At 39.5% G+C, this 12,319-nt stretch overlaps 1 protein-coding gene across 1 annotated transcript; it reads right to left on the bottom strand.

Moving 5' to 3' along the window:
* Positions 1-9,238: 9,238 nt before the first annotated feature.
* Positions 9,239-10,349, bottom strand: LOC122081533. The gene is made up of 2 exons (XM_042648685.1): positions 10,034-10,349; positions 9,239-9,672 (listed from the first exon to the last, which is right to left on the bottom strand). Exons 1-2 carry the CDS (start codon positions 10,112-10,114, stop codon positions 9,520-9,522), a joined length of 234 nt encoding a protein of 77 aa, XP_042504619.1. The 5' UTR covers positions 10,115-10,349; the 3' UTR covers positions 9,239-9,519.
* Positions 10,350-12,319: the final 1,970 nt, after the last annotated feature.

The following is a 12,319-nucleotide window of genomic DNA, read 5'->3' as shown; positions in this document are numbered from 1 at the left end:
TTACTCCACATTTCATAAGATATTTTTCATTTTGGGGAAATAAACTCTCCCTGATTGTGCAGCCTTGTGTCACTGTGTCGGCCAATGAGAAGTTACATATAGGCATCAAAAGGAGTTGATTTTAGGATTTTACAAGGTGGGAGTGTTATTTCGTCCACTCTTTATGTTTAAACGCAGGCCATAAATCATAGAGTGTTCATTTCCCCTTCGTCTTTTTACCAATTTCACTTGCTTATATTGGAACCATACATGAACGCCACACTGGATAATCCACTTATAACCTTTTCTTTTGTTTGGTGAGGGTTGCAACTTGCAAGGCCTCACATCAGGCCAGATGGTCAGAGATGGATCCACAAGGGGCCTGAAGGGGCATATTGGGCCCCACTTATTACTATATTATAATTACCATTATTTCAGAAAACGAAAAGCCTCGTAAGAGCTCAAGAATCAAGCAACAATTTTTGTGGTCAAAACACAATTCCTTGGAAGGGGACAAAAGAAAAAATCATTATACACAATATTGAATAAATAATTGAACCTGGGACTGATTTTATACTTGCCTATTTAGACTATACTCCTACAAATTAAGTAGTTAGAATGACTGAATCACTTCTTCACGTTGTAGAAAAGTTCCCTTCCCATCTATGATTAGAATGCTGAAACACAACCTTTCATGTGATAGCAATGGATGCCCGTCCATCTATCATTCAAAGATACCTATCATTTACCATCAAAATTGGCTGAACCACTCTTCTATGTGGTAGAAACATAGTTGGAAAATCAAGTTTTTTAACTTGACTCACTCTTTCAAAACTTGGTATCTCAAACGAGTCAAACCTAGTTTGGTTGAGTCATGTATTTTTCTTATTTTTTTTAATACATTCCTTCTTATCCTTCTCTGGGTGAGGAGCGACTAAGTTTATGATTACTTCATTGGTGAGAATAAAAAAAAAAAAAAAAAAGGATAATATTGAAAAAAAAAAAAGTTCTAGGGTTTTGTGTAGTTGTAGATCAAACTTTATAATCTATAAATAATATTTGACTCAATTAAAAAATAGCAAATTTGGTGAGTTTCATATGACTTGGACCAAAACACCATACCAATAAAGACTGAACTGACTTAGACTTGATCTGATCATTTCTTAAACCTGGTCTAGCCTTTATTATTTTTTATCATTAGGTTTCAAGTTTTTTTTTTTTTTGTTGTAATAAGGTTATGGTTGTTGTCTTTGTTTCAAATTTTTTATTTTTTTTTTACTCAATTTCATGACTAAAGCACAATGGTGCTCTACGATCAGCTCGACCACCAGGAGAAAGTGGTCTACAATTACCTTGACCGTTGCTTCTTTCGTCTACGATTAGCTAGGGTCTATCACCAACCTCCCATATGAATGAGCCAACGATGAAATGCCGGAATCACCCATCTTCCTATGTTCTAGTTAGGGATATTGGATGCGGCAAAGGCATATGCAACTCAAAGCTGCCCGCCCAAACTCACATTAAGGCTACAACGCAACATTTTAAATATAACGCGGAATCAAAACATGTTTTTCAACTATGAGTAGAAATATATATATATATATATATATTTATAGATATAGATGTGTGTCACATACCGAGAAAATCTTGCCACCTAACAATAGAAAGATCAAAATATTTTATCTTTCATTTCGTTTTGGGGTGGTATGGCTATATATCAACATATTTTTCTCCTTTTTTTTGTTTTTTGAAGTGGGGTTGATTGAGCCAATCTCCTGATGAAAGGTCCATATCAACTGTGAGTAGAAATGTACATAGATATGTGTCACATATTGAGAAAATCTTGCCTTCTAAAAATAGAAGGATCAAAATATTTTATCTTTCATTTTGTTTGGGGGTGGTATGGCTAATGATCAACAATTTTTTTTTTGGGTGGGGGGGTGTGGGGGTGCGTGGGTTGGGGGGTGATTGAGCTAATCTCCTAACGGAGGTCCATTTCACCTACAATGCGTGGGTTGGGGGGTGATTGAGCTAATCTCCTAACGGAGGTCCATTTCACCTACAAATCAGACTTGTATAGACTAGTATTGTAGGGTGGATTTGGGCGGGCTGAGGTAGGGTGGTTGCATGTTAGGTTTGAGCTACCTAGTCTTGTAGGATGGATTTGGGTGGGGGTGTCAATTCTGAGCCCACATCGATAGGTCTGATCAAGCCCGACATGTTTATGGCCTGATTTGGATTTGTCTGATTAATTGAGCCCGACATGTTTATTAAATGGGTATTTACGGTGCATATAGCTAGCCCGTTGGGCGCCCGACTAAACCGACACATTTATACTCCCCGCTTGAACTGACTCGTTCTATCCCGATCCAACCCAACCTCCTTTAATACTATATTATTTTACCACTACTATTAAGAAATTAATTACGCTTTCTTACCCATTGCTCTGTAATAAGATTTGATTTAATTAAGCTTTGTTTTGTAAGTTGTAACCGTTATAATCTCTTTTTATTTATTTTTTGTAAGAACAACCATAATCTCATATCATTTCTCTTCTTTACTAAAGATTTGAGTCATGTATTTCTAGGCCTTTAACCCACTTAAGAAATTTTCTTTTAAGATAAGCACGTTCAAAACCCGTTTAAACTTAAATAGGTTTGTAATCCAGTTAAGACCCTATAAGGTAGCCGAATAAAATCTGACACCGATCAACTCGATTATAAACCGTACCATGCCTCCAAAGCTTAGCACATTTACTTAATCGGACATTCATAGTACAAGGTTTCCAAGTGGCCAAAACCAAATAGACCCGGCCAAAATCAACCCTGCCCGACCGTTTGACACCTCTAGGCTGAGCCTTTGGTTGCATGCCAATTCTGAGCTACCTGGTTAATTGCTCACGGGACACGGATAATCTGTCTGTCTCTCGTGTCATTTATGTTTCTATTTATCTGACGTAGGGCGGTTGCATGCTCTAGGAAACTCGTGACTTCTGTTTTTGTGTGCAATGGTAAACTTGGATGCTCAATGCAAAGGTTCTAACTTCTAACTTCATCAGTGGTAGAATCCCCTCCCAGATGTGAGGTTGAGGACGGGACTGGGAGAGAGAGAGCTTAAAGCTCGTTAATGGCGGAAACACTTTCCCAATTTTTGGCTGAAATCGTGAGGTAGGGACAGAGATGCAAAGCTTAAAGCTCGTGACTCATGTAATTTTTGCATGGAATGACCTAATCGTTCGTATGTGTATAGACATCCAATGGATCCAATATGAGTTCAGATAGAATATTATACAACTTGAAAGGAAGATCTCAAAGTGTGAATCATTCTTTATCGTTCAATTGGATTGGTATCGTTTCGGGATGCCCTAAACAGTAACACCAGATTAGATTTTTTTTTGGGGGGTGGCATCGAGTCATATCGAGGGCACATAGGCCTCTAAGCCGGTGGCCCAAGAGGGCGGCCAGGGGTGGCGTCCCAGGTCCAAGAGGAGAGGGGGTGTTAACGGTGGGGGGATGCACTGGCAGCCACCACCACGCCAAGAGGCGTTTCCCCACAATAGATTTGATCATTAATCTGCTTTCCTCATGTTTTCTGCTATCCAAGTAATGGGATTCTTTAGAAACAAGAAGGAAGGAGGGGCGGAGCGGGAGGGGGAGCGGTGGCGGTGGCGGTGGCAGGGGTGGGGAGACTGAATTTTCAAGCAAGAAGAAACAAATCATCAAAGGGAATGGGAATTGATTTTAGATCAAACTGAAATTTTCAAGCAAGTACCAAGAAAAAACAAATCACCACAGGGAGCGGGAATTCACTTGAGATCTAAACCTAAAGACAGATAGCCCTGATTGAGATTTCCTTATGAAAAAAAAAAAAAAAAAAGAAAAACCCCAAGAAAAGTTAGCAAAACAATATTCGTGAAAATTCTCTGATCCTTTCTCTCCTTGGTCCTATCTCTTCTCTTCCTGTCCACAATCAGTTAACTAGAAGCAACAGTTTCCAACTTTCAATCACCTGTGCGCTGTCACTAAAGTCTCCAAGAATCTTAAACCGTCAAATCTAAGAGCATATTTCCCCTTATCTGAAGACGTGCTTTTCCCGGGAAGATCCTTATCTGAAGACTTGCGTGAACCAGTCCCCCGCTCGTTATTGGAGAAAGAACCCTGCAATAGAAATAGCCTTAAAAATGTCAAATTAGGCAAGGAGACCTCAAATAGATCCAAAAAAAAAACCAAAATTTGGAAGAAACAAGGAGATGCTTTGGTCGACATCATTATAATTGAACAATGTGTGTGATCTTAGGTGATGACGTTGAAAAAGCAGCAAGAAAGAAGACATGCAGATTACAAAAAAGAGATCTTGGGAAGAATTTTGATTCAACATAAGAACGAAGACCTAAGAAGCCTAAATCCGAGCAACAACCAAAGCTGGATCATAGAGAAAGGAGTACTAAAATTCAGCGCGATTTGGAAAATTATACGATGAATTACAAGTTTGAAAGCATCCATGATCAAATCCTTACCTCACTGAGATCGCCGGGGGAAGAGAAAGCGACGCTGGAGGCCGCGATGAGTGATGAAAAGAGAGCTCCAGATCCCTTCATCTCAGCCGTCCGATAACACTTGCTATCAAATTTAGGGAAGAACTGTAGATCAGAGATTTAAACGGTGTCTGAAAATAGACGAAATCCGGCGACAATTCACCGGATCTCGACCACTTTTCTCTTACAGCCCCCAGGAGATTTGGCTAACTTTTTTTTTTTTTTTTACGTTATACACTACCATCTACCGCCACCCGAAACGAACGAACGAACGTCCTCATATAGTTGGAGGATTTATCTTGGAAGTTTTCACCACCCGCTACTGTTTTGAAATTTTAATAGAATTTAACTTTGTTATTAGTTCCGGACTTGATCGCTTTCATTCTCTTCCGGTGGTTTATTTATCCAATGGCTGACCGAAACGTAAGAAGAGAAAATGATGTACTACAATGAGCTCTATGACAAAGGTATAGATATGAGCCGACTGGTGGGGCCGTCTGATACATATGATATATTTTAGATGCCGTTGATTTCAAATTTTATCGTGGATTAAGTGCAGATTGGCCAACAGTATTATCTTGATAAGCTTCGGATTTTTTTTTTTTTTTGCTAGAATTGATATCTGTGGGCAGAGAGATTGATGGATTGATTGTAAGAATTAATTAGTAGATTTTCCATGATTTTTTTTTTCTTATAAAAATGATTTTTCATGATGTCGGTGTGGAAAGTGAACCACACAATTTGGGGGCGTGGGGTGAGAAAATATGGAAAGATATTGCTCGTTTGTTCTCTTCTTTTATAGAGTGATTCTTTCGTTTCAGTAAGCATTCACTCCCTTTCTCGTGAAGTTCCTTTTTCTTCCGTTGCAATTGAGTTCTCTTGTAATGACTATTGGCTGAACTTTGTTTTGTTTAAGGAGGTTCATCATGTGTCTTTGTCCTCTTTGGACCATTTAAATGAATGATCTTTTCCAATGTATATATATATATATATATATATATGTATCAATGAGGCATCATGTTTCTAAATTTTGTCTTAGGGGCTTATAGAATTTATGTACCACAATGGATTCAACCTAGAGCAAAGCCCAAGTAATTTATGCTAGAAGTGATTAGACAAGGATTTGAAATTGTCCATGATCTTAATTAAGAAAGGAGAATAAGAAGCTCACCAAGTTCCCAAGGCTCATTTGGATCATCTAAAGAGTGTGAGCTCAATCTATATATGTCTCACCCTCCTCTAAGCTGGGTCCTTCTCTTCTAACCCTAACGATTGGATTAGGTTCACAATAGGGGTGGTAGCAAATTTAACAGCCTGAAGCAACAAGGCACGGATCCCACCCAATGCAGGGGCGCACACCTAAAGGTGGTCCAGGTTGTTGGATCTGTGCTACCACCTCTGTTGCACCACAGGGGAGCCCCGACCCTAGTGATTGCTTCCTTGGTCACATCCTGCACCTTCAAAACATTCATCCCATCTATTCATGCAGAAATCCAACCGTCGGCTCTGGGAAAGAAACTTGCAAAAAAAGTGGGTCGAACAAGTGCTCTGATGCCTAAGTCAATTTTCAGACAACAAATAATTTATTGGAGTAGTAGAGAGAGAGAGTGTGACAAATTGACCTCTTTTCTCTTTTATAGAGTAAATATAATGAAACCCTGATCCAAATAAGGAGTGGAATACATTATTTGCCTTTGTAGTTAGGTTCCTTGAATTGTGAAGAGACCTAGGTCAGTAGTTGAATACCAACACTTACTGATGAAGTGATATTATACAGTATCACCATCCACTTGCACCCAGTCATTTTGAAAAGTAGGTCCCTTCTTCTAATCTCAAGATCTGAATTGACTCAGTGCGACATCTCAATAGCCCACAAAATATATTGTTCTCAACGACGAAGACAATGGACAATTTTCCCACAACGAGGCCATGTTCAAGCACTTGTAGAATTGCCCATTGGTACTTGTCTTATCACCGTAGAACTCCAACGTCACATGATAGCAGTTAGCCTCCTTCAGGACCTCCCTCCTATACATGGAAGTGAAAGCCACTCCCGTGGCAACCAGAAGTTCTTTGCCAATGAAGCAAAACCCAACGAGAAGATTGCGCACTTTAGAGAACATGCGCTGTCGGCGGAAGGACCCACACTGGCCTCTACAACACCCAGTGGCCTTGCAGAAGAGTTCACTCATCACAGCCCGAACCGACAGGCGGGCAGGGGGTTGGGTGCGGTTGCAGGGCAGGGTGACGGTGGGTGGATAAGGGTGGGTTGTAGACGGAAAGGGTTGCAAGTTGTAGGGTGGGTGGGTGTTTACTGTTTAGTCGCCTTGTACCATGAAGAAGAAAGAGGGAGAACAAAAAGGCCAAAAAAGAATGTGGAGCCCCACCTTGTTATATGATTCCATTAAAAGAAGAACAATAATAGTAGTTTTGGACTGAAAAAGAAAAGGTTAAATGGGTAATTGACAAGCCCAATCAAGGGTGTCAATCTGCTTGGTTTTGGTTTTTTGATATGGTTTCGATCCGGTTGAAAGGAATCATGAGATAAATCGAAACCGAATCAAGAACCGACTTGGTTTCATATTTGAATACTCAAGTCAATTTAATTTGGTTCGGATTAGTTTCGATTTCAATTTGGTTCTGTATTACGGTTTTAAATTGGTTTTGTAACTTGGTTTTATTTCGATTATGTAAACGGTTTCACTCTTGGATTATGATTGTGATGGACCAAAGGCCATAATGGGCTCAAGTTATTGACATTATGGTTGTTAGTGACTCTAAAATTATCTTTGTATATAATAAATTGTAAAAACACTTACCATCCAAGAAAAAAACAAAACAAAACAAAACAAAGGTAAATACTCATATACTCAAACCAATTCCAATTCGGTTCAGTTCGATTTGAACCGATGGTTCTTATACCTTGAACCATAATCGAACTGAACCGAGTNATTTTTTTTTTTTGTGGGGGTGGGGGGTGCGTGGGTCGGGGTGATTGAGCTAATCTCCTAATGGAGGTCCATGTCACCTACAAATCAAACTTGTATAGACTAGTCTTGTAGGGTGGATTTGGGTGGGATGAGATAGCGTGGTTGCATGTTAGGTTTGAGCTACCTTGTCTTGTAGGATGGATTTGGGTAGGGGTATCAGTTCTGAGCCCGCATCAATAGGTCTGTTCAAGCCTGACATGTTTATGACCTGATTTAGATTTGTCTGATTAATTGAGCTAGACATGTTTATTAAATGGGTATTCACGGTGCAGGTAGCTAGCCCGTTGGGCGTCCGACTAAACCGACACATTTATACTCCCCGCTTGAATCGACTCGTTCTACCCCGATCCAACCCAACCTCCTTTAATACTATATTATTTTACCACTACTATTAAGAAATTAATTAAGCTTTCTTACCCTTTGCTCTGTAATAAGATTTGATTTAATTAAGCTTTGTTTTGGAAGTTATAACGGTCATAATCTCTTTTTTTTTTTGTAAGAACAACCATAATCTCATATCTTTTCTCTTATTTACTAAAGATTTGAGTCATGTATTTCTATGCCTTCAACCCACTTAAGAAAAAAATTTTAAGATAAGCACGTTTAAAACTCGTTTAAACTTAAATAGGTTTGTAACCCAGTTAAGACCCTACAAGGTAGCCTAATTAAAATTCGACACCGATTAACCCAATTATAAACCGTACTATGCCCCCAAGCTAGACACATTTGCTTAATCGGATGTTCATATTATAAGGTTTTCAAGTGACCAAAACCAAATAGACCCGACCAAGATCGACCCTGCCCGGCCGTTTGACACCTCTAGGCTGAGCCTGTGGTTGCATGCCAATTCTGAGTTACCTGGTTAATTGCTCAGGGGACACGGATAATCTCTCTCTCTCTCTCTCTCTCTCTCTCTCTCTCTCTCTCTCTCTCTCGTCATTTATGTTTCTATTTATCTGACGTAGGGCGGTTGCATGCCCTAGGAAACTCGTGACTTCTGTTTTTATGTGCAATGGTAAACTTGGATGCTCAATGCAAAGGTTCTAACTTCTAACTTCATCAGTGGTAGAATCCCCTACCCAGATGTGAGGTTGAGGACGGGACTGGGAGAGAGAGAGCTTAAAGCTCGTTAATGGCGGAAACACCTTCCCAATTTTTTGCTGAAATCGTGAGGTAGGGACAGAGATGCAAAGCTTAAAGCTCGTGACTCATGTAATTTTTGCATGGAATGACCTATTCGTTCGTATGTGTATAGACATCCAATGGATCCAATATGAGTTCAGATAGAATAATATACAACTTGAAAGGAAGATCTCAAAGTGTGAATCATTCTTTATCGTTCACTTGGATTGGTATCGTTTCGGGATGCCCTAAACAGTAACACCAGATTAGATTTTTTTTTTTTTTTTGGAGGGGTGGGGGCATCGAGTCATATCGAGGGCACATAGGCCACCAAGCCGGCAGCCCAAGAGGGCGGCCAGGGGTGGCGTCCCAGGTCCAAGAGGAGAGGGGGTGTTAACAGTGGGGGGATGCACTGGCAGCCACCACCACGCCAAGAGGCGTTTCCCCACAATAGATTTGATCATTAATCTGCTTTCCTCATGTTTTCTGCTATCCAAGTAATGGGATTCTTTAGAAACAAGAAGGAAGGAGGGGCGGAGCGGGAGCGGGAGCGGGAGCGGTGGCGGTGGCAGGGGTGGGGAGACTGAATTTTCAAGCAAGAAGAAACAAATCATCAAAGGGAATGGGAATTGATTTTAGATCAAACTGAAATTTTCAAGCAAGTACCAACAAAAAACAAATCACCACAGGGAGCGGGAATTCACTTGAGATCTAAACCTAAAGACAGATAGCCCTGATTGAGATTTCCTTCGGAAAAAAAAAAAAAGAAAAACCCCAAGAAAAGTAAGCAAAACAATATTCGTGAAAATTCTCTGATCCTTTCTCTCCTTGGTCCTATCTCTTCTCTTCCTGTCCACAATCAGTTAACTAGAAGCAACAGTTTCCAACTTTCCATCACCTGTGCGCTGTCACTAAAGTCTCCAAGAATCTTAAGCCGTCAAATCTAAGAGCATATTTCCCCTTATCTGAAGACGTGCTTTTCCCGGGAAGATCCTTATCTGAAGACTTGCGTGAACCAGTCCCCCGCTCGTTATTGGAGAAAGAACCCTGCAATAGAAATAGCCTTAAAAATGTCAAATTAGGCAAGGAGACCTCAAATAGATCCAAAGAAAAAAAACCAAAATTTGGAAGAAACAAGGAGATGCTTTGGTCGACATCATTATAATTGAACAATGTGTGTGATCTTAGGTGATGACGTTGAAAAAGCAGCAAGAAAGAAGACATGCAGATTACAAAAAAGAGATCTTGGGAAGAATTTTGATTCAACATAAGAACGAAGACCTAAGAAGCCTAAATCCGAGCAGCAACCAAAGCTGGATCATAGAGAAAGGAGTACTAAAATTCAGCGCGATTTGGAAAATTATACGATGAATTACAAGTTTGAAAGCATCCATGATCAAATCCTTACCTCACTGAGATCGCCGGGGGAAGAGAAAGCGACGGTGGAGGCCGCGATGAGTGATGAAAAGAGAGCTCCAGATCCCTTCATCTCAGCCGTCCGATAACACTTGCTATCAAATTTAGGGAAGAACTGTAGATCAGAGATTTTAACGGTGTCTGAAAATAGACGAAATCCGGCGAAAATTCACCGGATCTCGACCACTTTTCTCTTACAGCCCCCAGGAGATTTCGCTAACTTTTTCTTCTTTTTTTTTTACGTTATACACTACTATCTACCGCCACCCGAAACGAACGAACGTCCTCATATAGTCGGAGGTTTTATCTTGGAAGTTTTCACCACCCGCTACTGTTTTGAAATTTTTATAGAATTTAACTTGGGAAAATTACATGATTGCTCAACTTCTGATTTCTCTTAACAAAATTATTCATCAAAAATTTCAGTTAACAAAAATACCTAAAATTGAGTTTAGGTTTACAAAACTATCCACTCAAAGTTTTAATCATAAAAAATACATGATTATATGTGGAAGATGAAGAATCACTATTTTGGGTAGTTTGTAAACCCAAGCCTGATTTTGAGCATTTTTGTTAATTAAAACTTTGGGTGGGTAGTTTTGTAAATTCAAACCTAATTTTAGGTATTTTTGTTAACCAAAATTTTTTGTGAGTAACTTTGTAAAGAAAAACTCAAAAATAGGTAATCATATAATTTTTTCATTTAACTTTGTTATTAGTTCCGGACTTTATCACTTTCATTCTCTTTCGGTGGTTTGTTTATCCAATGGTTGACCGAAACGTAAGAAGAGAACATGATGTAGTACAATGAGTACTATGACAAAGGTATAGATGTGAGCCTGACTGGTGGGGCCGTCTGATACATATGATATATTTTAGATGCCATTGATTTCAAATTTTATCGTGGATTAAGTACAGATTGGCCAACAGTATTATCTTAATAAGCTTCGGTTTTTTTTTTTTTTTTTGCTAGAATTGATATCTGTGGGTAGAGAGATTGATGGATTGATTGTAAGAATTAATTAGTAGATTTTCCATGATTTTTTTTTCTTATAAAAATGATTTTTTATGATATTGGTGTGGAAAGTGAACCACACAATTTGGGGGCGTGGGGTGAGAAAATATGGAAAGATATTGCTCGTTTGTTCTCTTCTTTTATAGAGTGATTCTTTCGTTTCAGTAAGCATTCACTCCCTTTCTTGTGAAGTTCCGTTTTTCCTCGATTGCAATTGAGTTCTCTTGTAATGACTATTGGCTGAACTTTGTTTTGTTTAAGGAGGTTCATCATGTGTCTTTGTCCTCTTTGGACCATTTAAATGAATGATCTTTTCCAAAAAAAAAAAATATCAATGAGGCATCATGTTTCTAAATTTTCTATCTTAGGGGCTTATAGAATTTATGTGCCACAATGGATTCAACCTAGAGCAAAGCCCAAGTAATTTATGCTAGGAGTGATTAGACAAGGATTTGAAATTGTCCATGATCTTAATTAAGAAAGGAGAATAAGAAGCTCACCAAGTTCCCAAGGCTCATTTGGATCATCTAAAGAGTGTGAGCTCAATCTATATATGTCTCACCCTCCTCCAAGCTGGGTCCTTCTCTTCTAACCCTAACGATTGGATTAGGTTCACAATAGGGGTGGTAGCAAATTTAACAGCCTGAAGCAACAAGGCACGGATCCCACCCAATGCAGGGGCGCACACCTAGAGGTGGTCCAGGCTATTGGATCTGTGCTACCACCTCTCTTGCACCACAGGGGAGCCCCGACCCTAGTGATTGCTTCCTTGGTCACATCCTACACCTTCAAAACATTCATCCCATCTATTCATGCAGAAATCCAACCGTCGGCTCTGGGAAAGAAACTTGCAAAAAAAGTGGGTCGAACAAGTGCTCTGATGCCTAAGTCAATTTTCAGACAACAAATAATTTATTGGAGTAGCAGAGAGAGAGAGAGTGTGTGACAAATTGACCTCTTTTCTCTTTTATAGAGTAAATATAATGAAACCCTGATCCAAATAAGGAGTGGAATACATTATTTGCCTTTGTAGTTAGGTTCCTTGAATTGTGAAGAGACCTAGGTCAGTAGTTGAATACCAACACTTACTGATGAAGTGATATTATACAGTATCACCATCCACTTGCACCCAGTCATTTTGAAAAGTAGGTCCCTTCTTCTAATCTCAAGATCTGAATTGACTCAGTGCGACATCTCAATAGCCCACAAAATATATTGTTCTCAACGACGAAGACAATGGACAATTTTCCCACAACGAGGCCA

This window comes from Macadamia integrifolia, chromosome 6 (assembly GCF_013358625.1).
Source record: "Macadamia integrifolia cultivar HAES 741 chromosome 6, SCU_Mint_v3, whole genome shotgun sequence".
Lineage (NCBI taxonomy): Eukaryota > Viridiplantae > Streptophyta > Magnoliopsida > Proteales > Proteaceae > Macadamia > Macadamia integrifolia.
Note: the sequence above shows the minus strand (reverse complement) of the source record. Positions and strands in the feature narration are given on the sequence as shown.

Bases quoted from the DNA above. Each gene is read 5' to 3' on its own strand.
- LOC122081533 (XM_042648685.1), bottom strand. From the start codon at position 10,114: ATGAAGGGATCTGGAGCTCTCTTTTCATCACTCATCGCGGCCTCCACC. The intron at 9,673-10,033 runs GTAAGGATTTGA...TTTCTATTGCAG, and splicing joins CCCCCGGCGATCTCAGTGAG to GGTTCTTTCTCCAATAACGA.